The following is a 27,981-nucleotide window of genomic DNA, read 5'->3' as shown; positions in this document are numbered from 1 at the left end:
GACATCAATACAAACTCTTAACATGATGTAGAGAAAAACGCCGCCACTCATTGGCTCTCTTAAACTCATTGCAAATCCGGTCCATGGGAAGATCAAGCGGAAAACCTTCTTGAGCATAGAGGAGCTCGCATCAATGGAAGGCTTAGGTTTGTAGTTCTCGAGCTTGTTGACCATAGTTTAGTGAAGTTCATGCATAGTTTGCTCATTGGTACCACCCATGACAACAAGCCGAGAGCCACCTCTTAAATTCATCATGTTAGTACAATCTCCTCCCCTAAAGTAGAGAAAGAATTCGCAGTGAGTGGCTCTCTTAAACTCTAACGCAAATCTAATCCATGGGAAGATTGATCCTGGAGCGAAAAACCTTCTTGAGCATAGAGGAGCTCACATCAAACGGAAGGCTTCCGTTTGTAGTTCTCGAGCTCATTATGGCCACAGTTTAGTGAAGTTCATGCATGGTCTTCTCATTAGTAGCGCCCAAGACAAGCTTGTCTCAACATATGACAAGGGGGAGGCCGGCTCTACGGTGCAAAAAGGCCAAGGACACCCTGTCGTTTTGCACCATAGAGAAAGGAATTTCCCAAGAAACACCCTGCCTTGAAAGGTAGCCACCAAGAACAACCTCTCTTGAATTCATCAATCATCAGTGTAGGAACTCTTCCCATGACACGTAGAGAAAGGCTCCGCACTCATTGGCTCTCTTAAACTCAGCAGCACAGATTGATTTGGTCCATGGGAAGATCGATCTAGGAGCAGAAGAACTTCGTAATAAGCATAGAGGAGCTCTTCGCATTGACAAAAGGCTTAGGTTTGTAGTTCTCAAGCTCATTGGCCACCTTTGCTCTCGTTGGTAGCACCCAGGACAAAAAGCTTGTCAGCATATGACAAGGGGGAGGCCACCTCTACAGCGCAAGGGTGAGTCCACAAAAAGATATTATACATGAAGCTCAACGTTTTACCGAAAGATACTAATGGTAAAATATAAGATATATACACCAAAGTGACATACATATGCATGTGCACCATCATGTGTGGAAAGGGTAGGTAATGCTAAGCTATGGTAAAATATAGGATATGTACACCAAAGTGATATACATATGCGTGTGCACCATCATGTGGAGAGGGTAGGTAGTGCTGCTAAGCTATGGTGTACGTATAGGGGGGGTTAATAGAGAGAGAGTGATGCCATGCCCTCCCGGTGTAGGAGGGCAAGAGTGCGCTGTCTCCCCCCCCACCAACTTGAGCCCCTTAGCGAGGCGTTAGTTCTAGGTAATATTTGGATCCATCACAAGAAATAGCAATTTCTTTGTTGTCAACCAGCTGATCACTATCTATAACGAGTTGAGTGTCGATGCTGGTTTTCTTGCTCTCTTGGTGGCCGCCGCTGGTCTTGCAGCTTTGCTGCTGGGGGGCATTATTATTGCTTGGCTCCCCCCCATCTGCATCTCCAGGTCCTTCCCCTTCCTTCTCCTCCACTGCATATGCCAACATCTTGAAGAAGGTGTGTTGCAGCGGAGTCACCTTGAGATCACTCTTAGGTTGGATCGTGTACCGTGTTCCACCATAGGCAACCCCCATTTTGTCCCTCAGATAAATTGTCTTGTCGGTGTTGTTGGCCAACAGTGTCGCCTTTGCAGATGTGATCCCTGTTGTCTTAGATTTCACAAAAGGATGGTCCTTCTTAATTGCTCCTGCATCTTTGCTGCTGCTGCTGTTGCCTGTCATGATAACCACAGAGCTTAAATGCCTAGAAATAATTGCTTTTTTGTCAACACACACACACACACACACACACACACACAATAACACCATCGCTCTCATGATCAAAGTAAGACAGACGCCGCAGAAGAAACCCCACCTTTCATGAAAGAGAATAACTGTTTCAAGATATCAGGCATCGGCGGATGCGTACTTCTTCTTAAGCTTCTCGACACAGAGAGAGAGAGAGAGAGAGGGGGGGGGGGCGGTTATGGAATACAAATGGAAAAGAATGCTGTGTCGAATACTGCAAATGGGCCAATATCTGAGGTGCTCATATATATATATATATATATATATATATAGGCCCCGACTGGCTGTGCTACTCCCGATGTGGTACGCCAGACTTTCTTGTGGGTCGCGCTCTCGCTCTCTCTGCAAGGTCGTGGTAGCAACCCAGCAACCCCATGGAAGGACATTTATTGGAAATCGCCACGATGCTTCCTTTGGCTTACGAAAAAGGTACGCTCTCACAATGTCCCTTTTAAAAAGTCACAAAACGTTTTGGTAGTCCTAAGCTCCCACGAAATTTCACCAATGTTGGCCACTTTGGAAGGTAGTGGCACACAAGCCCCACGACGATGAGCCTCGCAACAAGTGAGTCGCTCTTGTGAATAGAGTGAACACCCTGCAAAGTTGTTAGTGACTTGATGCCACAATCAAGTCGCACAAATCCACCTTCCCAACCAAAAAAAGAAAGTATCAAGGCCTCTCAACAACAAATGAATGAGTACTCTGTGATCTTCCATAACTATACCAAACTATTCCGCCGCTAGGAGCCTCCATTCTTAGCTTCTACTTTACCATTGAACGAGTACAATCACAAAAGTATTGGCACAGAAGAAAAGTCTCAATAAGGCATCCTATTTCCTTTCAACAAATAAATGAGTTCTATGTGGTGATCTTCCATAACTATACATACTGTTCTCCTAGGAGCTTCCATTCTTAGCTTCTGCTTATGCTGTTCTATTGGAACCTCCACATTTTTACTAATTTAAGGCCCCAAAAACCATGCTTGCCCACCATGAAGAACAGAAAAATATTTTTATACAACAAGAGATCAAAATGAGGTGTTGGATATGTAAGAAAAATTTCTTCGAGTGCAAGTCAACCATCAAATAAAAATGCAAGGAAAAAATAGGGTTCGGGCGACTGAACATGTCACGGAAAAAAAAAAAGAAGCCTTAGATCATGTAAGAAATATTTTAATCTAAGGAATCAAAAAAAATTGTGAATTAGACTTTTTGCTACCATAATATAGTCGATGTGACAGCCTAGAGTGTTACTATTAAGACCTTCATTCTTGTGGATTGATGAGGAACGCATTCCTCTTTTTGTGAGTTTGGCAAGATTTTATGCAATTAATCTTCTTAAAATATGATAGAACTTATTCTTTATTACATACAATGTGAGCTAATTATTATTATTATTGGTTAAAATAAGGAAATCTCGATTGAGTTGAAAGGGTATCTTCTTTTGAAAACACTAAAAATTTTCTACTACCATTATTTTAAGAGTAATATAAAAGGTGTCTTTATAAATATATATATGTTTCACAAAGAGGATGCAATCGAAATTTGGATGAAGTTTTTATATATATAAAATGTGAAGTGTTGATAGAGATCAAAAATAAAATTTCATTAACGCAGTTTGGTTTCTAAATTTGAATGCACTTGTTCTCAAAAATTTCCATAAGTTGTGATTTCTTGTTACACATCAAAACTTGAGAAAAAAAAACAAGTTCTATTGAATCGATGTATGAGGGATGTATGATAAATATTGTATTTCAATCGAACTAAGACTATAAGAAAGAATTCCATCCTACGAAACTACAACGAAACTTAAGATTCACTTCACCATGATTTACCCATACCCATATGATCAACTACCCCCTTGTGCACAAGTGATTATAGCTATTTTAATACAACTTCTCAAATTAAGTTGATGAAGCAAATAATGGAGTTTTCATACAAATTGTGGATGTGTTGCTCCTCCCATAGTGTGATTAGTTTATCAAGGAAGATGCATATCCGTTGTAAATTGCACCATGCCTCTCTTTTTTCAAGAATTTCCTAATATATATACTAGAAAATGAGTATACAAACTCTTTTTAGTATATATACTGGAAAACATAATATGTATACACTGGAATATGTGTATACGAGGCCTCTTTTTCCTTTGTTGTGATGATACTATAGATGATATATTATGTATATCATAATAAAACCCTCTATGTGTAGCAACCAAATAGCCACGTAGAAAGGCTCAATAGATTCTATCACATGACTAAAAGTTTGAATCACCACAATGCTTGCTATTGTGACAATAAGAAAAATAGGTGATTGAATAAATTTATAGGAAAAAACCTGGTCAGCAACCCCAAGGGCTATTAGCTCAATCTCCCTTAACTCTGCTGGGGCTATTCTCATGAGACTTTACATTATCCACCAATTAACACCTGCATAGTCCTTGCCCTTGGATAAGAAAATGCAGGTAGACATCAACATTGTTTTCACTTTACACCAAGACAACAAACATATGGAAGCTAGGGAGAAAAGTTGTAGGCTTTGTAAAAAAGCTTCTTAATGCATCCTTAATCATGCTTACCTTCTCAAACATGCAATGCAAACTCACAAATCATATTGAAACGCGTAAATCACAATCAAACAAATCCCTAAATCTCTCTAATCTTTTATCCAACACAAAAATCTAGTCTTAATCTTGCCTTCCATCCCTAAACCTACTAGTCTTTCACCATAGGGCGATCCTCAACAGGCCCTACTCACACAATCAATATAAGCGCAAAGGTAAACCCCGACAATGGCGCCAATGTTAAGCCCCCTAAACTCCAACTAATCTAGAGAGAAATGGACAGATTAATACTTAATGTGTCATGGGGTTTAGTAACTTACCTACGTCTTTGTTTGAGTTACAACATCCAATGTGGTAGCTTGCACTCGTAATAAAGACCTCAACTTCACTATCACCGTGAAGCCCTCCAAGTAGAGCGTGGGTCCTCTTTACTCTAGTTCGTGTCCAAACAATAGCTCCAAGACAATGTATGCGTCACACGAGAGCTCACACACTCTCTCACTAGCTACACACACGTGTGAAACCCACCAATAGCTCCAAGACAATGTATGCGTCGCACGAGAGCTCACACACTCTCTCACTGTGGCTACACGCACGAGAGCTCACACACTCTCTCACTGGCTACACACACTCTCTCACTGGGTTTCACACACGTGTGAAACCCACCAAAAGCAAGCAAACGCTTTGCGAAAGAGCAAGAGCACAAGGAGAGCAAAAGTTTGGACACAAAATTAGACCCAAGAGAATGACCCTTTCTCATTAATTCAAGTCGCTTATATACATCTCACTTATAGGCCACAGGCGTTCTCATTAATTCAAGTCGCTTATATACATCTCACTTATAGGCCACAGGCGTCAGTTGGGGACCCAACACTTAAAAGTGAAGTAATGAGACCTAATTCAAGATAAATCATGAAGTGCAAGGGACACTGGCCTTTATACAAACCATGACATCGTCATTGAGTACAATCATGAAGTGTAAGTGTGAGAGTAGAACATACACGCATCTTAAGTCCCACTTTGGATAGACACTACATGTTTTGGGCGACGGAAAGCTATTCTTTGATGTCCATGACCACTCCTTCTTGATTGCAAAAACTCTCACTTTCTAAGTTGTCATAGATCTGAGAAGGCATTAATTATGAAGCAATTGTGTGAGCTGTTGGTGTTATTTCTCCTCAGCCTAGGATGTTCAATATATGATTGGTGGCCAAGTGGTTGTCAAGATGCTAGTACAACTACCTGTTTTGGAAGATGCTAATGCAACTACCAGAGAACTATTTGTGTGGTCTAGCAAGGCCACAACCTTGGTGAGAATGGTCTTTGTTGTCTTTCATTTGGCTCCACTTATCATGGATGACTAGCATTTCTCTCCTTGCCGATGTCTAAGGGGAGGTAGCCTTCTTGATCTAGCCCATTCCAAAGCTTTCGTGTGTGGGGGGTGGCTTTGTTATAGGTGCTAACATACTGTATGCATGTGAAGAAATCCACACCCCAACGCTCTACCTCTATCATGCCATGTAGGCTTCCCTGATACATATAAGGAAGGAGCTCCAGGGCCTTCAATTATGAGGACCAACATACCATTCACTTAAATATGTGGTGTTTGTTATTCTTCATAAAGGCATGGAAGAACATAGCTCCTCAAATCTCATCAAGAAGCATGCCCATGATTGATTGATATTTTACGAACGGCCTTCTTATATAGCTTGTATAACACACATACTATTACGCATGATTTTTCTTTAGCATATGCCCTCCTCCTTTATGTTGTGGCTAGATAAGGATTCCATGGTTCCTTTTAATTCATTATATTTAGCTAGTGTCAATTAATTAGTAATGAAATATATAAAGAGTGCTCAAAACATGTTGGATGGGTGCTCTCACATAGTGTGGGAGGAAGCTAGCGATGATTACTAGTAGCTGGAGAAATAGTGTGAAAAAACAAGATAGGTCATCTTGGAAATTTTCCAAGTGTTGAAAACCTACACAAATTTTTTGCAGAGTTTTGATACTCCGACACTGTACTCTAACTTATGTCAGCATAGTAGCATACTTGGTAAAACCTGTCAGCCCCATCCAATCCAAGCCCCCGATGAGTGATGTGAGTGGGCAATCTTGCCCATCCAACTCCCCACTTCCATGAGTGAAAAGATTTGTGTAGTACGACCCTTGCTTGGCCAAGATGTCTACATATATCTGACCAAGTAAACTACCCTTTTAGAATACTATAAGTTGTTATGTTTAAAGATACAATCGTGCCTAAGGTACTTCCTTAAGGTAACCCTAGACCACCAACATACATGGATATCATTACATCATTTTCCCAATCCAACATTAGCATCCAACAAATTCAGATAACCAACTTTACTTGATTAGTATACCAGCTTCTGCGAACCCTACGTAAGTTTTTTGTTTTTCGAGTTAGGGTCGTCATCAGAGATGAGCGAACTTGTGCTTAGAGATGCTTTTTTCATTAGCTTTGTCCACAGAGACGGTTTTACTACTATACAGTTCTAGTGGAATTGTAGCCAACAACAATTCCACTTCAACAGAGGAGTTCTGCTTTTACTGTGAGCAACTACCCTCTTATTTTGTAAGACAAGCTTTACTGATACTATAATTTTTGATGTTTCGTATGAATCCTGATGACCTTCCAACCAGGCTTTTTGGGCCCAATGTAGTTGGCACTCTAGGTGCTGCTTGCAAGCACAGTGAATGATTGGCAGTATCGTGTTGCAATAAAAAGCCCTGATTAATTATGTTCTGTAAGCCATCTCACTAATGTGTATTTGTTACGAGTTAAGGATCGTCCAACACCGCTATATACAGTCTTGGTCATTCAAGATCAAGCTTTTTTACATGTACCTGACAATACACCGTACATGTTGTATAAAACAAAGGAATACAAGACATAGTCCAATCTGTGACCTACATACATGTTGTTCAACTATCTCCCAAAATCTGGCAACTTACAGCATTGTAGTATGGAACTATGAAGCCCCTTTATGATCTAGAGATTTTTTTTATCAACCAATATTTTTGCACCCAAAGGCTTAGATAAGAGTAAAAACACATGAAGATTCACCCACACAAACAACACCAGCATTGGGTCTTCCCAAAGGCAAGCCAAGATACCTCTTTGCAGAGTCTTTACTATACAAATTTGACAATGAAAAGTAAAAAGGCAATAGCACAGCATGGAGTGTGCTAAAGTAGCCCTATCTTGACACATGCATCTAACTATTGGAGCTGATATATGTGATTGGAAAATCCCACATAGAAGGGGATTTAGGGGCATTCATTCCTCACTTTAGAATTCAGGCCCCTTGCAGCCAAATTAGCCTTTGGAATTGATCAAAATAGCAGCAATCGAGGTAACTAGTATTCATTTTCAGGACCCTAATTTATGAAGGGACAAGAGAGACTATAAGTGTGAGGCAAGGCACCCAGAAAGGAATCCTACCAAGCTTACATAAGTATTTTAGCCACCTAATGCAAATAACACAATTTTTTTCTTGGGTAAAAGATACTTCTATTAGTTACCGAGAAAACTACCAATATGGCGGGGAGGATGCTCTTCTCCATCGGTTGTTGGCCGCTCTAGGAGGAGAAGGCCATCTTGTACAATGGAGGGAGGAGAAAACAACCACACAGGTGGTCTATCATGCCAAGTGGGCTTACCACCACTATCAGTGAGAAAGCAACCATGTTGCCAGATCCTTAGGAAGGCCTCCAAGTGCTTCCACATGCAGTCTGAGGAGCCACCCTAAAGCTGCCCCCAAACCATGCAGGGTATGAATGATATTGAGCTAGATGCTACAAACTCCACTAGTGGAGTGAGGGTGCCTTCGATGGCTTTGCTGCATCAAGCTCTCCATATGTACCATGCAATTATACTGTTGCAAATCTCCTATCTCTGGTAAGAACTAGGCATGACAAACGACCTGTAGATGGAGTTGGGATTGGCACCGCCGCAGAAACGTGAAGGTGAGAGACCTAAAGGGCTAGTCCCCTACCTTCTTTCTCATATGACATGACAACCGTGGCCTCAGTGGCCCAAGCAACTATGCCCCGTATAACAATACGAGTGGGGGCCCAATCCATAGTAAAAATGCATAGGATCCTCTGTCAAATTTACCGAGCCTTTAGAAATCCCAAAGACAATGACGATGAGACTCCTAGGGATGGCCACATCTCAGACATGATGCTGGTCTACCCCCATCTTGGGGATGGCCAAGCAAGTGTCAACTGCCATCTTGGAGATGGCCAACTAAGTGCCAACTGCCAAGCTCCTATGTGCGAGCTGCCACATGAAGAGGGTGATCTTTCAGCGGCCGAAACTATCCCACAACTACTTCCAAAAATGTGAGAGAAAGTGCGGTGGGAGGCCCTAAGTCCACCAATGTCCTGCTCTGCAGGATTGCCCTCAACCTTCGACATGTGAATCATGCGGCCCAGTCATGTAGTGTAAGCAGAAAAGATGGTGCCAGGCGTCTCCTCGCTGCCCTATGGATCTTTCCATGTCCACTCTCTCTCGAGTCTCCTTAAAGACTCGTGAGAGACCTGCCCTCCCAATTCCATAACACCACTGAAGACTCATGAGAGGCTTGCGCTCCCAAATCCATAACTACCAGAGTCCCTCTTTGGCCACTAGGGGGGCCAAAGGAGCATGGATGTGCCACTAGGGCCAGAGGAGCATGGATGTGCCACTCATGTGCATGAAAACCAATCACCCTAACCTTATGCAAGGTGCATCCCTTGAAATCCTCTAAAGGGGTCTTCGCTCTCTCCAATCTACCATGAAGCCCAGTGAAGAAGGTTAGTAAGAAGGCAGAGCTCTCATCCGCGCCCATGAATTGGCAATGGTATGTCATTTTTTAGTATGAACACTCCCAGCCCACTACAAGGATGGAGGGTCTGGTATCGGAACCAGCCACTCTAGAGGGATGGAGGAGTCGATGTCAAGGCTAGGTCTATCTCGCTGCCCTGGATCCCTCTTCTAGGCCTCTGGGGGTAGCTATCTGGATGTGAGGCGCTAATCTCCAAAAGTGACCTAGTGAAGCCCATGCTCGAACCTCTCCCCATGATACGTGCAGGCAAGACTCGAGCAAGTGAGAGAAAGTCCTTCCAAGGCTCGCCACTCGGAAGAAGACCTCGAACAATCAACTTGCCCAAAGGGCACAACTCTAAATGGAGGGATGGAAAGAATACTAATCCTATAGTGTGTGTAGCCTAATTAACAACATAGTGATGATCTTAATGACTTAATCAAGCTTCACTCAAGCACAATTAGGTTACAAGATAGAAACTTGTACTCAATCATAGAGAGGCTTGAGAGTTGCTTGTATTCATTGCTTGAAAATGCCCCTTTTTATATGAGGAGGCTATACCTCTTACAAATGTGATCATGTGGGATAATGTCCAAGTGTGATGTGGCCACATTCTCTTGATCTTGGTCCTCCACTCATACCTTCTCAATGGCACCACAAATTTCAACATTAGTCACATCAGTCCATTCCCACTCACCAAGCTCCCAATGTAGATGTATGATGATAGAACATCCACCATATAGCCATAGGCACCATGAAGCATGAGTAACCATCACTAGGGAAGGGTCAGTATACCAATGCTTTTCCCAAAGCAAACTATGTAACTAGTGGATGGATCACAGAACCAAGTGTAACCACATGTACATCACATCTCTCTATCTGCCACATTTAGACTAAATGGAATAGAAGGCAACATCCTCTTCCTCCTCCAGTTTCGGGAATCCCATCACCTAAAGCAGCACGCTTGTCCCTAGAAAAAACCCCTAACCACAAGTGGTGCTGCATCAACCTATGCGATCCATCGGTGACTCCCTCGAAGATGCTGGGTAAAGGATGCCTCTTCGATCATCTGAAAGAATTTTAAAGTTCTTCGAGTCAAGAATTGTCACTATACATCTCTCCCAGCTTGGCTTTACATATATCATGCCTCGAAGATGCCTCTTCGATCATCTGAAAGAATTTTAAAGTTCTTCGAGTCAAGAATTGTCACTATACATCTCTCCCAGCTTGGCTTTACATATATCATGCTATGACCAGGGGTCTACCAAGATCAACTCTGATAAGGTCATTCTACAACATAAGCAAGAATAAGCTTACGAGACATGCCAGCAAACTGGATGACCATTTTGTTATAACACAACTCGAATGGTGATGTTACCACATCGAGGATTACTGAGAATGGATCATCCCATGATGGAAGCACTAAACAAGGGGCCTTTGATAAAGAAACCTTGAGGTCTTTAAAAGCCTGCAATCCATGCAAAGTCATCTAGATGCACTGCCTATGGGTCTTGACACCCTTGAGCAAATTTGTGAGAGTTGTTAAGAGGTTGAGGCTTGTATATCCAAGGTAATGAACCTCAAAAAAATAAAACTTTAATTTCTTTTCATTAACATAAAGCTCGTTGCTTTCTAGCAACTTCATTACCTTTTCAATGTCGATGTCATGTTGCTTGACTATAGCTTTAAAAACTAGTATGTCATCCAAGAAAATGAATGTGGTTAAATGTTGTCATGGCATTCGTTAGGCCGAAGGTTATGACCACAGCTTGTAGTGGGCCCGTTCAGTGCGGAAGGTTGTCTCGGGGATATCCCTTTTGACATGATGGTATCCACTTTTTAGGTCAAGCTTCAAAAACACTTTGGCTCCATTCCAACCTCTCTAGGATATAATCAATCTAAGGCATCAAGAACTTTCTCGGGGGAGCCTAGAAGGAGATGATTCCGGTCTAGACGGGGGGAATAGCGAGATTGTCCCAAAGGAAAATCTTATGGCAACGATCATGCAGGGCCTAGTACTTCTCTGAAGCACTGGTAACAATTCAGGCGGTTTGAACATAGATCAACGTGCCCTATGTGCCTTTCCTTAATTCTAGTTTAGCCTACATGTGGGAAAGTTAGAAATACTTGGTTCACACATGATAATGATTCGGGCCTTGGATAAGTTTTGAAAAATCCAAAAAGTGTGCCATTCACAATCAATGTTGGGGTGAAATTTTTGAAACCATCGAATCCCTAAGATTATGTCTACTTCTATAAGAGGGGCAACCATGAAATCTTGCACAAATTATGTGCCCTGAATGACTAACCTAGCACTATGAACCTCAAACTTGATACTTGTGGTCATTCTTGTGCTAAATCCTTCAACCTATTTGTCTACCAAAGTTAGTGGAAAATGGGCCCGTCGAGCAGCCTGTTATGTGATCACATCTTATCGAGCAAGACAACTCTCTGGCCACCTATGTAGAAAAAGGGTTTGAGAAACTCATTGTGCTCATAATCCAAATCATGGGTACCCTTCTGCTCATGTTCGAGCTCCGACACAAGCAGCTGGTGCCAATCATGGAACTTGAAGAACCTGTAGCATCATGGGTGGTTTGTGTGGGAGCCTGGCTCACAATTGACGTAGTTGAGGGCTGGTGGTGTGGTCGGAGCAAGGGGTTTCTTAGGGTAGGCCCTAGAAGTATTATGCCACTAGAGGCCCTTATTATCTGTCATGGGAAACACCCCGCTTGGTTTTGGTCCTCGCCGCCGCACCACCCCATTGCTAGCAGAAGCTGCCTTGGGCGATGTGGGCTAGGAAGTGTTGGTCCACCGTTGTACTTCATCTCCGCACTTTGTGTGAGTGTTTGTGCCTGTTTAAAAGTTGGTGGTTCAAACATATGCACATCCCATTGGATTTGCATGTCTAGATGCCTTCAAGAGTGACAAGCTCCACCTCATCAAGTGTGTCATTTCACATGTCCGCATGTCCCTCTTGCACCAAAATCTTTATTATGTTCAGTCGAGAGAATACAGAGAACTTTGCCTAGTACATCGAAGCTAATGTAAACTTCTGCCCAAAGTTAGTAGGGGAGGTTGGCGAAATGGACCCAAACTATACATTGGCTTTGTAAAATTTGTTTTTCTTCAAAGGAAGGGAAAAGGCCAAGGACACCCTGTCGTTTTGCACCATAGAGAAAGGAATTTCCCAAGAAACACCCTGCCTTGAAAGGTAGCCACCAAGAACAACCTCTCTTGAATTCATCAATCATCAGTGTAGGAACTCTTCCCATGACACGTAGAGAAAGGCTCCGCACTCATTGGCTCTCTTAAACTCAGCAGCACAGATTGATTTGGTCCATGGGAAGATCGATCTAGGAGCAGAAGAACTTCGTAATAAGCATAGAGGAGCTCTTCGCATTGACAAAAGGCTTAGGTTTGTAGTTCTCAAGCTCATTGGCCACCTTTGCTCTCGTTGGTAGCACCCAGGACAAAAAGCTTGTCAGCATATGACAAGGGGGAGGCCACCTCTACAGCGCAAGGGTGAGTCCACAAAAAGATATTATACATGAAGCTCAACGTTTTACCGAAAGATACTAATGGTAAAATATAAGATATATACACCAAAGTGACATACATATGCATGTGCACCATCATGTGTGGAAAGGGTAGGTAATGCTAAGCTATGGTAAAATATAGGATATGTACACCAAAGTGATATACATATGCGTGTGCACCATCATGTGGAGAGGGTAGGTAGTGCTGCTAAGCTATGGTGTACGTATAGGGGGGGTTAATAGAGAGAGAGTGATGCCATGCCCTCCCGGTGTAGGAGGGCAAGAGTGCGCTGTCTCCCCCCCCACCAACTTGAGCCCCTTAGCGAGGCGTTAGTTCTAGGTAATATTTGGATCCATCACAAGAAATAGCAATTTCTTTGTTGTCAACCAGCTGATCACTATCTATAACGAGTTGAGTGTCGATGCTGGTTTTCTTGCTCTCTTGGTGGCCGCCGCTGGTCTTGCAGCTTTGCTGCTGGGGGGCATTATTATTGCTTGGCTCCCCCCCATCTGCATCTCCAGGTCCTTCCCCTTCCTTCTCCTCCACTGCATATGCCAACATCTTGAAGAAGGTGTGTTGCAGCGGAGTCACCTTGAGATCACTCTTAGGTTGGATCGTGTACCGTGTTCCACCATAGGCAACCCCCATTTTGTCCCTCAGATAAATTGTCTTGTCGGTGTTGTTGGCCAACAGTGTCGCCTTTGCAGATGTGATCCCTGTTGTCTTAGATTTCACAAAAGGATGGTCCTTCTTAATTGCTCCTGCATCTTTGCTGCTGCTGCTGTTGCCTGTCATGATAACCACAGAGCTTAAATGCCTAGAAATAATTGCTTTTTTGTCAACACACACACACACACACACACACACACACAATAACACCATCGCTCTCATGATCAAAGTAAGACAGACGCCGCAGAAGAAACCCCACCTTTCATGAAAGAGAATAACTGTTTCAAGATATCAGGCATCGGCGGATGCGTACTTCTTCTTAAGCTTCTCGACACAGAGAGAGAGAGAGAGAGAGGGGGGGGGGGCGGTTATGGAATACAAATGGAAAAGAATGCTGTGTCGAATACTGCAAATGGGCCAATATCTGAGGTGCTCATATATATATATATATATATATATATATATAGGCCCCGACTGGCTGTGCTACTCCCGATGTGGTACGCCAGACTTTCTTGTGGGTCGCGCTCTCGCTCTCTCTGCAAGGTCGTGGTAGCAACCCAGCAACCCCATGGAAGGACATTTATTGGAAATCGCCACGATGCTTCCTTTGGCTTACGAAAAAGGTACGCTCTCACAATGTCCCTTTTAAAAAGTCACAAAACGTTTTGGTAGTCCTAAGCTCCCACGAAATTTCACCAATGTTGGCCACTTTGGAAGGTAGTGGCACACAAGCCCCACGACGATGAGCCTCGCAACAAGTGAGTCGCTCTTGTGAATAGAGTGAACACCCTGCAAAGTTGTTAGTGACTTGATGCCACAATCAAGTCGCACAAATCCACCTTCCCAACCAAAAAAAGAAAGTATCAAGGCCTCTCAACAACAAATGAATGAGTACTCTGTGATCTTCCATAACTATACCAAACTATTCCGCCGCTAGGAGCCTCCATTCTTAGCTTCTACTTTACCATTGAACGAGTACAATCACAAAAGTATTGGCACAGAAGAAAAGTCTCAATAAGGCATCCTATTTCCTTTCAACAAATAAATGAGTTCTATGTGGTGATCTTCCATAACTATACATACTGTTCTCCTAGGAGCTTCCATTCTTAGCTTCTGCTTATGCTGTTCTATTGGAACCTCCACATTTTTACTAATTTAAGGCCCCAAAAACCATGCTTGCCCACCATGAAGAACAGAAAAATATTTTTATACAACAAGAGATCAAAATGAGGTGTTGGATATGTAAGAAAAATTTCTTCGAGTGCAAGTCAACCATCAAATAAAAATGCAAGGAAAAAATAGGGTTCGGGCGACTGAACATGTCACGGAAAAAAAAAAAGAAGCCTTAGATCATGTAAGAAATATTTTAATCTAAGGAATCAAAAAAAATTGTGAATTAGACTTTTTGCTACCATAATATAGTCGATGTGACAGCCTAGAGTGTTACTATTAAGACCTTCATTCTTGTGGATTGATGAGGAACGCATTCCTCTTTTTGTGAGTTTGGCAAGATTTTATGCAATTAATCTTCTTAAAATATGATAGAACTTATTCTTTATTACATACAATGTGAGCTAATTATTATTATTATTGGTTAAAATAAGGAAATCTCGATTGAGTTGAAAGGGTATCTTCTTTTGAAAACACTAAAAATTTTCTACTACCATTATTTTAAGAGTAATATAAAAGGTGTCTTTATAAATATATATATGTTTCACAAAGAGGATGCAATCGAAATTTGGATGAAGTTTTTATATATATAAAATGTGAAGTGTTGATAGAGATCAAAAATAAAATTTCATTAACGCAGTTTGGTTTCTAAATTTGAATGCACTTGTTCTCAAAAATTTCCATAAGTTGTGATTTCTTGTTACACATCAAAACTTGAGAAAAAAAAACAAGTTCTATTGAATCGATGTATGAGGGATGTATGATAAATATTGTATTTCAATCGAACTAAGACTATAAGAAAGAATTCCATCCTACGAAACTACAACGAAACTTAAGATTCACTTCACCATGATTTACCCATACCCATATGATCAACTACCCCCTTGTGCACAAGTGATTATAGCTATTTTAATACAACTTCTCAAATTAAGTTGATGAAGCAAATAATGGAGTTTTCATACAAATTGTGGATGTGTTGCTCCTCCCATAGTGTGATTAGTTTATCAAGGAAGATGCATATCCGTTGTAAATTGCACCATGCCTCTCTTTTTTCAAGAATTTCCTAATATATATACTAGAAAATGAGTATACAAACTCTTTTTAGTATATATACTGGAAAACATAATATGTATACACTGGAATATGTGTATACGAGGCCTCTTTTTCCTTTGTTGTGATGATACTATAGATGATATATTATGTATATCATAATAAAACCCTCTATGTGTAGCAACCAAATAGCCACGTAGAAAGGCTCAATAGATTCTATCACATGACTAAAAGTTTGAATCACCACAATGCTTGCTATTGTGACAATAAGAAAAATAGGTGATTGAATAAATTTATAGGAAAAAACCTGGTCAGCAACCCCAAGGGCTATTAGCTCAATCTCCCTTAACTCTGCTGGGGCTATTCTCATGAGACTTTACATTATCCACCAATTAACACCTGCATAGTCCTTGCCCTTGGATAAGAAAATGCAGGTAGACATCAACATTGTTTTCACTTTACACCAAGACAACAAACATATGGAAGCTAGGGAGAAAAGTTGTAGGCTTTGTAAAAAAGCTTCTTAATGCATCCTTAATCATGCTTACCTTCTCAAACATGCAATGCAAACTCACAAATCATATTGAAACGCGTAAATCACAATCAAACAAATCCCTAAATCTCTCTAATCTTTTATCCAACACAAAAATCTAGTCTTAATCTTGCCTTCCATCCCTAAACCTACTAGTCTTTCACCATAGGGCGATCCTCAACAGGCCCTACTCACACAATCAATATAAGCGCAAAGGTAAACCCCGACAATGGCACCAATGTTAAGCCCCCTAAACTCCAACTAATCTAGAGAGAAATGGACAGATTAATACTTAATGTGTCATGGGGTTTAGTAACTTACCTACGTCTTTGTTTGAGTTACAACATCCAATGTGGTAGCTTGCACTCGTAATAAAGACCTCAACTTCACTATCACCGTGAAGCCCTCCAAGTAGAGCGTGGGTCCTCTTTACTCTAGTTCGTGTCCAAACAATAGCTCCAAGACAATGTATGCGTCACACGAGAGCTCACACACTCTCTCACTAGCTACACACACGTGTGAAACCCACCAATAGCTCCAAGACAATGTATGCGTCGCACGAGAGCTCACACACTCTCTCACTGGCTACACGCACGAGAGCTCACACACTCTCTCACTGGCTACACACACTCTCTCACTGGGTTTCACACACGTGTGAAACCCACCAAAAGCAAGCAAACGCTTTGCGAAAGAGCAAGAGCACAAGGAGAGCAAAAGTTTGGACACAAAATTAGACCCAAGAGAATGACCCTTTCTCATTAATTCAAGTCGCTTATATACATCTCACTTATAGGCCACAGGCGTTCTCATTAATTCAAGTCGCTTATATACATCTCACTTATAGGCCACAGGCGTCAGTTGGGGACCCAACACTTAAAAGTGAAGTAATGAGACCTAATTCAAGATAAATCATGAAGTGCAAGGGACACTGGCCTTTATACAAACCATGACATCGTCATTGAGTACAATCATGAAGTGTAAGTGTGAGAGTAGAACATACACGCATCTTAAGTCCCACTTTGGATAGACACTACATGTTTTGGGCGACGGAAAGCTATTCTTTGATGTCCATGACCACTCCTTCTTGATTGCAAAAACTCTCACTTTCTAAGTTGTCATAGATCTGAGAAGGCATTAATTATGAAGCAATTGTGTGAGCTGTTGGTGTTATTTCTCCTCAGCCTAGGATGTTCAATATATGATTGGTGGCCAAGTGGTTGTCAAGATGCTAGTACAACTACCTGTTTTGGAAGATGCTAATGCAACTACCAGAGAACTATTTGTGTGGTCTAGCAAGGCCACAACCTTGGTGAGAATGGTCTTTGTTGTCTTTCATTTGGCTCCACTTATCATGGATGACTAGCATTTCTCTCCTTGCCGATGTCTAAGGGGAGGTAGCCTTCTTGATCTAGCCCATTCCAAAGCTTTCGTGTGTGGGGGGTGGCTTTGTTATAGGTGCTAACATACTGTATGCATGTGAAGAAATCCACACCCCAACGCTCTACCTCTATCATGCCATGTAGGCTTCCCTGATACATATAAGGAAGGAGCTCCAGGGCCTTCAATTATGAGGACCAACATACCATTCACTTAAATATGTGGTGTTTGTTATTCTTCATAAAGGCATGGAAGAACATAGCTCCTCAAATCTCATCAAGAAGCATGCCCATGATTGATTGATATTTTACGAACGGCCTTCTTATATAGCTTGTATAACACACATACTATTACGCATGATTTTTCTTTAGCATATGCCCTCCTCCTTTATGTTGTGGCTAGATAAGGATTCCATGGTTCCTTTTAATTCATTATATTTAGCTAGTGTCAATTAATTAGTAATGAAATATATAAAGAGTGCTCAAAACATGTTGGATGGGTGCTCTCACATAGTGTGGGAGGAAGCTAGCGATGATTACTAGTAGCTGGAGAAATAGTGTGAAAAAACAAGATAGGTCATCTTGGAAATTTTCCAAGTGTTGAAAACCTACACAAATTTTTTGCAGAGTTTTGATACTCCGACACTGTACTCTAACTTATGTCAGCATAGTAGCATACTTGGTAAAACCTATCAGCCCCATCCAATCCAAGCCCCCGATGAGTGATGTGAGTGGGCAATCTTGCCCATCCAACTCCCCACTTCCATGAGTGAAAAGATTTGTGTAGTACGACCCTTGCTTGGCCAAGATGTCTACATATATCTGACCAAGTAAACTACCCTTTTAGAATACTATAAGTTGTTATGTTTAAAGATACAATCGTGCCTAAGGTACTTCCTTAAGGTAACCCTAGACCACCAACATACATGGATATCATTACATCATTTTCCCAATCCAACATTAGCATCCAACAAATTCAGATAACCAACTTTACTTGATTAGTATACCAGCTTCTGCGAACCCTACGTAAGTTTTTTGTTTTTCGAGTTAGGGTCGTCATCAGAGATGAGCGAACTTGTGCTTAGAGATGCTTTTTTCATTAGCTTTGTCCACAGAGACGGTTTTACTACTATACAGTTCTAGTGGAATTGTAGCCAACAACAATTCCACTTCAACAGAGGAGTTCTGCTTTTACTGTGAGCAACTACCCTCTTATTTTGTAAGACAAGCTTTACTGATACTATAATTTTTGATGTTTCGTATGAATCCTGATGACCTTCCAACCAGGCTTTTTGGGCCCAATGTAGTTGGCACTCTAGGTGCTGCTTGCAAGCACAGTGAATGATTGGCAGTATCGTGTTGCAATAAAAAGCCCTGATTAATTATGTTCTGTAAGCCATCTCACTAATGTGTATTTGTTACGAGTTAAGGATCGTCCAACACCGCTATATACAGTCTTGGTCATTCAAGATCAAGCTTTTTTACATGTACCTGACAATACACCGTACATGTTGTATAAAACAAAGGAATACAAGACATAGTCCAATCTGTGACCTACATACATGTTGTTCAACTATCTCCCAAAATCTGGCAACTTACAGCATTGTAGTATGGAACTATGAAGCCCCTTTATGATCTAGAGATTTTTTTTATCAACCAATATTTTTGCACCCAAAGGCTTAGATAAGAGTAAAAACACATGAAGATTCACCCACACAAACAACACCAGCATTGGGTCTTCCCAAAGGCAAGCCAAGATACCTCTTTGCAGAGTCTTTACTATACAAATTTGACAATGAAAAGTAAAAAGGCAATAGCACAGCATGGAGTGTGCTAAAGTAGCCCTATCTTGACACATGCATCTAACTATTGGAGCTGATATATGTGATTGGAAAATCCCACATAGAAGGGGATTTAGGGGCATTCATTCCTCACTTTAGAATTCAGGCCCCTTGCAGCCAAATTAGCCTTTGGAATTGATCAAAATAGCAGCAATCGAGGTAACTAGTATTCATTTTCAGGACCCTAATTTATGAAGGGACAAGAGAGACTATAAGTGTGAGGCAAGGCACCCAGAAAGGAATCCTACCAAGCTTACATAAGTATTTTAGCCACCTAATGCAAATAACACAATTTTTTTCTTGGGTAAAAGATACTTCTATTAGTTACCGAGAAAACTACCAATATGGCGGGGAGGATGCTCTTCTCCATCGGTTGTTGGCCGCTCTAGGAGGAGAAGGCCATCTTGTACAATGGAGGGAGGAGAAAACAACCACACAGGTGGTCTATCATGCCAAGTGGGCTTACCACCACTATCAGTGAGAAAGCAACCATGTTGCCAGATCCTTAGGAAGGCCTCCAAGTGCTTCCACATGCAGTCTGAGGAGCCACCCTAAAGCTGCCCCCAAACCATGCAGGGTATGAATGATATTGAGCTAGATGCTACAAACTCCACTAGTGGAGTGAGGGTGCCTTCAATGGCTTTGCTGCATCAAGCTCTCCATATGTACCATGCAATTATACTGTTGCAAATCTCCTATCTCTGGTAAGAACTAGGCATGACAAACGACCTGTAGATGGAGTTGGGATTGGCACCGCCGCAGAAACGTGAAGGTGAGAGACCTGAAGGGCTAGTCCCCTACCTTCTTTCTCATATGACATGACAACCGTGGCCTCAGTGGCCCAAGCAACTATGCCCCGTATAACAATACGAGTGGGGGCCCAATCCATAGTAAAAATGCATAGGATCCTCTGTCAAATTTAGCGAGCCTTTAGAAATCCCAAAGACAATGACGATGAGACTCCTAGGGATGGCCACATCTCAGACATGATGCTGGTCTACCCCCATCTTGGGGATGGCCAAGCAAGTGTCAACTGCCATCTTGGAGATGGCCAACTAAGTGCCAACTGCCAAGCTCCTATGTGCGAGCTGCCACATGAAGAGGGTGATCTTTCAGCGGCCGAAACTATCCCACAACTACTTCCAAAAATGTGAGAGAAAGTGCGGTGGGAGGCCCTAAGTCCACCAATGTCCTGCTCTGCAGGATTGCCCTCAACCTTCGACATGTGAATCATGCGGCCCAGTCATGTAGTGTAAGCAGAAAAGATGGTGCCAGGCGTCTCCTCGCTGCCCTATGGATCTTTCCATGTCCACTCTCTCTCGAGTCTCCTTAAAGACTCGTGAGAGACCTGCCCTCCCAATTCCATAACACCACTGAAGACTCATGAGAGGCTTGCGCTCCCAAATCCATAACTACCAGAGTCCCTCTTTGGCCACTAGGGGGGCCAAAGGAGCATGGATGTGCCACTAGGGCCAGAGGAGCATGGATGTGCCACTCATGTGCATGAAAACCAATCACCCTAGCCTTATGCAAGGTGCATCCCTTGAAATCCTCTAAAGGGGTCTTCGCTCTCTCCAATCTACCATGAAGCCCAATGAAGAAGGTTAGTAAGAAGGCAGAGCTCTCATCCGCGCCCATGAATTGGCAATGGTATGTCATTTTTTAGTATGAACACTCCCAGCCCACTACAAGGATGGAGGGTCTGGTATCGGAACCAGCCACTCTAGAGGGATGGAGGAGTTGATGTCAAGGCTAGGTCTATCTCGCTGCCCTGGATCCCTCTTCTAGGCCTCTGGGGGTAGCTATCTGGATGTGAGGCGCTAATCTCCAAAAGTGACCTAGTGAAGCCCATGCTCGAACCTCTCCCCATGATACGTGCAGGCAAGACTCGAGCAAGTGAGAGAAAGTCCTTCCAAGGCTCGCCACTCGGAAGAAGACCTCGAACAATCAACTTGCCCAAAGGGCACAACTCTAAATGGAGGGATCGAAAGAATACTAATCCTATAGTGTGTGTAGCCTAATTAACAACATAGTGATGATCTTAATGACTTAATCAAGCTTCACTCAAGCACAATTAGGTTACAAGATAGAAACTTGTACTCAATCATAGAGAAGCTTGAGAGTTGCTTGTATTCATTGCTTGAAAATGCCCCTTTTTATATGAGGAGGCTATACCTCTTACAAATGTGATCATGTGGGATAATGTCCAAGTGTGATGTGGCCACATTCTCTTGATCTTGGTCCTCCACTCATACCTTCTCAATGGCACCACAAATTTCAACATTAGTCACATCAGTCCATTCCCACTCACCAAGCTCCCAATGTAGATGTATGATGATAGAACATCCACCATATAGCCATAGGCACCATGAAGCATGAGTAACCATCACTAGGGAAGGGTCAGTATACCAATGCTTTTCCCAAAGCAAACTATGTAACTAGTGGAGAACCAAGTGTAACCACATGTACATCACATCTCTCTATCTGCCACATTTAGACTAAATGGAATAGAAGGCAACATCCTCTTCCTCCTCCAGTTTCGGGAATCCCATCACCTAAAGCAGCACGCTTGTCCCTAGAAAAAACCCCTAACCACAAGTGGTGCTGCATCAACCTATGCGATCCATCGGTGACTCCCTCGAAGATGCTGGGTAAAGGATGCCTCTTCGATCATCTGAAAGAATTTTAAAGTTCTTCGAGTCAAGAATTGTCACTATACATCTCTCCCAGCTTGGCTTTACATATATCATGCCTCGAAGATGCCTCTTCGATCATCTGAAAGAATTTTAAAGTTCTTCGAGTCAAGAATTGTCACTATACATCTCTCCCAGCTTGGCTTTACATATATCATGCTATGACCAGGGGTCTACCAAGATCAACTCTGATAAGGTCATTCTACAACATAAGCAAGAATAAGCTTACGAGACATGCCAGCAAACTGGATGACCATTTTGTTATAACACAACTCGAATGGTGATGTTACCACATCGAGGATTACTGAGAATGGATCATCCCATGATGCAAGCACTAAACAAGGGGCCTTTGATAAAGAAACCTTGAGGTCTTTAAAAGCCTGCAATCCATGCAAAGTCATCTAGATGCACTGCCTATGGGTCTTGACACCCTTGAGCAAATTTGTGAGAGTTGTTAAGAGGTTGAGGCTTGTATATCCAAGGTAATGAACCTCAAAAAAATAAAACTTTAATTTCTTTTCATTAACATAAAGCTCGTTGCTTTCTAGCAACTTCATTACCTTTTCAATGTCGATGTCATGTTGCTTGACTATAGCTTTAAAAACTAGTATGTCATCCAAGAAAATGAATGTGGTTAAATGTTGTCATGGCATTCGTTAGGCCGAAGGTTATGACCACAGCTTGTAGTGGGCCCGTTCAGTGCGGAAGGTTGTCTCGGGGATATCCCTTTTGACATGATGGTATCCACTTTTTAGGTCAAGCTTCAAAAACACTTTGGCTCCATTCAACCTCTCTAGGATATAATCAATCTAAGGCATCAAGAACTTTCTCGGGGGAGCCTAGAAGGAGATGATTCCGGTCTAGACGGGGGGAATAGCGAGATTGTCCCAAAGGAAAATCTTATGGCAACGATCATGCAGGGCCTAGTACTTCTCTGAAGCACTGGTAACAATTCTGGCGGTTTGAACATAGATCAACGTGCCCTATGTGCCTTTCCTTAATTCTAGTTTAGCCTACATGTGGGAAAGTTAGAAATACTTGGTTCACACATGATAATGATTCGGGCCTTGGATAAGTTTTGAAAAATCCAAAAAGTGTGCCATTCACAATCAATGTTGGGGTGAAATTTTTGAAACCATCGAATCCCTAAGATTATGTCTACTTCTATAAGAGGGGCAACCATGAAATCTTGCACAAATTATGTGCCCTGAATGACTAACCTAGCACTATGAACCTCAAACTTGATACTTGTGGTCATTCTTGTGCTAAATCCTTCAACCTATTTGTCTACCAAAGTTAGTGGAAAATGGGCCCGTCGAGCAGCCTGTTATGTGATCACATCTTATCGAGCAAGACAACTCTCTGGCCACCTATGTAGAAAAAGGGTTTGAGAAACTCATTGTGCTCATAATCCAAATCATGGGTACCCTTCTGCTCATGTTCGAGCTCCGACACAAGCAACTGGTGCCAATCATGGAACTTGAAGAACCTGTAGCATCATGGGTGGTTTGTGTGGGAGCTTGGCTCACAATTGACGTAGTTGAGGGCTGGTGGTGTGGTCGGAGCAAGGGGTTTCTTAGGGTAGGCCCTAGAAGTATTATGCCACTAGAGGCCCTTATTATCTGTCATGGGAAACACCCCGCTTGGTTTTGGTCCTTGCCGCCGCACCACCCCATTGCTAGCAGAAGCTACCTTGGGCGATGTGGGCTAGGAAGTGTTGGTCCACCGTTGTACTTCATCTCGGCACTTTGTGTGAGTGTTAGTGCCTGTTTAAAAGTTGGTGGTTCAAACATATGCACATCCCATTGGATTTGCATGTCTAAACCATAAAGAAACTGCCCTCTCTTGTCCTCCTCTTAATTTTGTAACTATAAATCCAGGTGAGTGACTTTGTTGGCAAATTAGAGAACTGGTTGCACGTTCTTGTGCAATCCCCTAAACTCATCATCGAGATCGAGCTACTCAAGGTAATGAGGCGGTAGAAACCACTTCTTGAGATTGGTGAAAAATTAGTCCCATTCATAGATAGCGACCCCCAATGAGTCCACCAAGATATAGCTTCACCCTATATGTAGCAACTAGTTAACACAACTTTCTCCACACTCGATTTTCTAGCAACAAAGTAAGCTTCAAATTGACGAATCCACGAACATAAAGTTGCAAGATCAAGTTTACCATTATTCTTAAGTAAATTCTCATGAAGATGAGTCAAGGAAGTCACCGGTACCACCCTTGCATTGTATATCCCGATTGGCCTAGGATTTGGTTAACCTAGGGCTAGGAGCATATACTAAGCCAAGATTAGGGCTTACTTAGACTTCTGAGAGAGAAATTGTCCTACCATTTGCAATAATCAAAACAACCCTACCAACTTCTTTCATTGGATACGAGGAATTTTTTGCACATGTGATTGTTCCTCCTTGAGGAGTAGACTCAAGTGAGGAAAATAAATCACACTGAGAAGTAATGTAATTACTAGCACCACTTTCAAAGTATCGGACATGCTGATCTATTCATTAACATGCTATACATCATGGAAAATAGGATCACATCACTCTAGTGCATAATGAATGCCGAATCATCCTAGTTCATCGACTCTTTCTTTTCAGAACTTGGTGCTGATACATCAACCACACAGCCATGCCTGACTCTTTTTTCTTCTCCTTCTCCAACCTTTTTCTACATTCATTGATATAATGGCGTGTCTTCCGATAGTAGTTGCATATTCCTTTCTTCTTAGGCTTATAATGCCCCCTTCTCCTTCTCCAACCTTTTTCTACATTCATTGATATAATGGTGTGGATTCTGATAGTAGTTGCATACTCCTTTCTTCTTAGGATATACCTTCTCCACCTTAGAGGGTATACCTTCTCCACAGTATAGGGTATATCTTCTCCACCTAAGAGGGTAGCTAAATCTAACATAATCAAAAGGGAATTTCAAGGAGAATATGACGAGGGGATAAGAGTCAAGAGAACCTACTTTGATACCAATTACTATTGGAGTGGAGATGAAAGTAGCAACACACACATAGATTCAGCAAGCAAGATAAGATAGATGGAAGCATAACACTCAAAGAAGTAGATTAATGAGAATGAGTGAAGCACAAGTGAAGTGGCATGATAAGGTCACTTATACACTCATAAGAGTATGTACATATGCTCAGGGAAAAAACCTCCTAAAGAGGCATGATAAGGTCACTTCTACACACTCATAAGAGTGCATACATATGCTCAAGGAAAAAACCTCCTAAAGAGGAAAAAAAGTATCCTAGCCCATTATTAGCTTACATCCACACATCACTACCATATAATTGGCTACAGTCCTTGCACTTGTAGAGCGGAAGGAATTGTTGGGAAAGACATTGAACTTAACTGCCATGTAGAACTAGATGCCTTCAAGAGTGACAAGCTCCACCTCATCAAGTGTGTCATTTCACATGTCCCATAGGATGCATGTCCCTCTTGCACCACAATCTTTATTATGTTCAGTCGAGAGAATATAGAGAACTTTGCCTAGTACATCGACGCTAATGTAAACTTCTGCCCAAAGTTAGTAGGGGAGGTTGGCGAAATGGACCCAAACTAGACATTGGCTTTGTAAAATTTGTTTTTCTTCAAAGGAAGGGAACTAAAGCACGGCATGCACCAAGCCACCAATGTAGAAGGAGTTCTTGCCACCAGAAAAGGTCACATTGGGTGACAAAGGCAATCAAAACTTGATAGGAGCATGTTCCCAAAAAAGTGAAATTTTTGGAGAAACACATTGCCTTGAAAGATAGCCGAGAGCCACATCTTAAATTCGACATCAATACAAACTCTTAACATGATGTAGAGAAAAACGCCGCCACTCATTGGCTCTCTTAAACTCATTGCAAATCCGGTCCATGGGAAGATCAAGCGGAAAACCTTCTTGAGCATAGAGGAGCTCGCATCAATGGAAGGCTTAGGTTTGTAGTTCTCGAGCTTGTTGACCATAGTTTAGTGAAGTTCATGCATAGTTTGCTCATTGGTACCACCCATGACAACAAGCCGAGAGCCACCTCTTAAATTCATCATGTTAGTACAATCTCCTCCCCTAAAGTAGAGAAAGAATTCGCAGTGAGTGGCTCTCTTAAACTCTAACGCAAATCCAATCCATGGGAAGATTGATCCTGGAGCGAAAAACCTTCTTGAGCATAGAGGAGCTCACATCAAACGGAAGGCTTCCGTTTGTAGTTCTCGAGCTCATTATGGCCACAGTTTAGTGAAGTTCATGCATGGTCTTCTCATTAGTAGCGCCCAAGACAAGCTTGTCTCAACATATGACAAGGGGGAGGCCGGCTCTACGGTGCAAAAAGGCCAAGGACACCCTGTCGTTTTGCACCATAGAGAAAGGAATTTCCCAAGAAACACCCTGCCTTGAAAGGTAGCCACCAAGAACAACCTCTCTTGAATTCATCAATCATCAGTGTAGGAACTCTTCCCATGACACGTAGAGAAAGGCTCCGCACTCATTGGCTCTCTTAAACTCAGCAGCACAGATTGATTTGGTCCATGGGAAGATCGATCTAGGAGCAGAAGAACTTCGTAATAAGCATAGAGGAGCTCTTCGCATTGACAAAAGGCTTAGGTTTGTAGTTCTCAAGCTCATTGGCCACCTTTGCTCTCGTTGGTAGCACCCAGGACAAAAAGCTTGTCAGCATATGACAAGGGGGAGGCCACCTCTACAGCGCAAGGGTGAGTCCACAAAAAGATATTATACATGAAGCTCAACGTTTTACCGAAAGATACTAATGGTAAAATATAAGATATATACACCAAAGTGACATACATATGCATGTGCACCATCATGTGTGGAAAGGGTAGGTAATGCTAAGCTATGGTAAAATATAGGATATGTACACCAAAGTGATATACATATGCGTGTGCACCATCATGTGGAGAGGGTAGGTAGTGCTGCTAAGCTATGGTGTACGTATAGGGGGGGTTAATAGAGAGAGAGTGATGCCATGCCCTCCCGGTGTAGGAGGGCAAGAGTGCGCTGTCTCCCCCCCCACCAACTTGAGCCCCTTAGCGAGGCGTTAGTTCTAGGTAATATTTGGATCCATCACAAGAAATAGCAATTTCTTTGTTGTCAACCAGCTGATCACTATCTATAACGAGTTGAGTGTCGATGCTGGTTTTCTTGCTCTCTTGGTGGCCGCCGCTGGTCTTGCAGCTTTGCTGCTGGGGGGCATTATTATTGCTTGGCTCCCCCCCATCTGCATCTCCAGGTCCTTCCCCTTCCTTCTCCTCCACTGCATATGCCAACATCTTGAAGAAGGTGTGTTGCAGCGGAGTCACCTTGAGATCACTCTTAGGTTGGATCGTGTACCGTGTTCCACCATAGGCAACCCCCATTTTGTCCCTCAGATAAATTGTCTTGTCGGTGTTGTTGGCCAACAGTGTCGCCTTTGCAGATGTGATCCCTGTTGTCTTAGATTTCACAAAAGGATGGTCCTTCTTAATTGCTCCTGCATCTTTGCTGCTGCTGCTGTTGCCTGTCATGATAACCACAGAGCTTAAATGCCTAGAAATAATTGCTTTTTTGTCAACACACACACACACACACACACACACACACAATAACACCATCGCTCTCATGATCAAAGTAAGACAGACGCCGCAGAAGAAACCCCACCTTTCATGAAAGAGAATAACTGTTTCAAGATATCAGGCATCGGCGGATGCGTACTTCTTCTTAAGCTTCTCGACACAGAGAGAGAGAGAGAGAGAGGGGGGGGGGCGGTTATGGAATACAAATGGAAAAGAATGCTGTGTCGAATACTGCAAATGGGCCAATATCTGAGGTGCTCATATATATATATATATATATATATATATATAGGCCCCGACTGGCTGTGCTACTCCCGATGTGGTACGCCAGACTTTCTTGTGGGTCGCGCTC

General features: G+C 42.3%; 3 protein-coding genes across 3 annotated transcripts; all 3 read right to left on the bottom strand.

Moving 5' to 3' along the window:
* Window positions 1–494: 494 nt before the first annotated feature.
* LOC147605615 (uncharacterized) lies at window positions 495–1,989 on the bottom strand. The gene is made up of 2 exons (XM_086793580.1): window positions 1,859–1,989; window positions 495–1,718 (listed from the first exon to the last, which is right to left on the bottom strand). Exons 1-2 carry the CDS (start codon window positions 1,896–1,898, stop codon window positions 1,249–1,251), a joined length of 510 nt encoding a protein of 169 aa, XP_086649706.1. The 5' UTR covers window positions 1,899–1,989; the 3' UTR covers window positions 495–1,248.
* Window positions 1,990–12,348: 10,359 nt separating this feature from the next.
* Window positions 12,349–13,781, bottom strand: LOC147605614 (uncharacterized). The gene is made up of 2 exons (XM_086793591.1): window positions 13,651–13,781; window positions 12,349–13,510 (listed from the first exon to the last, which is right to left on the bottom strand). The coding sequence occupies exons 1-2, from the start codon at window positions 13,688–13,690 to the stop codon at window positions 13,041–13,043; spliced, it is 510 nt and encodes a 169-aa protein (XP_086649717.1). The 5' UTR covers window positions 13,691–13,781; the 3' UTR covers window positions 12,349–13,040.
* A 12,431-nt stretch (window positions 13,782–26,212) lies between these two features.
* Window positions 26,213–27,838, bottom strand: LOC147605613 (uncharacterized). Its single transcript, XM_086793578.1, has 2 exons — window positions 27,715–27,838; window positions 26,213–27,574 (listed from the first exon to the last, which is right to left on the bottom strand). The coding sequence occupies exons 1-2, from the start codon at window positions 27,752–27,754 to the stop codon at window positions 27,105–27,107; spliced, it is 510 nt and encodes a 169-aa protein (XP_086649704.1). The 5' UTR covers window positions 27,755–27,838; the 3' UTR covers window positions 26,213–27,104.
* Window positions 27,839–27,981: the final 143 nt, after the last annotated feature.

The sequence above is a fragment of the Cibotium barometz genome, chromosome 59 (genome assembly GCF_041138505.1).
Source record: "Cibotium barometz isolate CiBa-2024 chromosome 59, ASM4113850v1, whole genome shotgun sequence".
Taxonomy (NCBI): Eukaryota; Viridiplantae; Streptophyta; class Polypodiopsida; order Cyatheales; family Cibotiaceae; genus Cibotium; species Cibotium barometz.
This window is presented reverse-complemented; position numbering and strand designations above follow the sequence as displayed.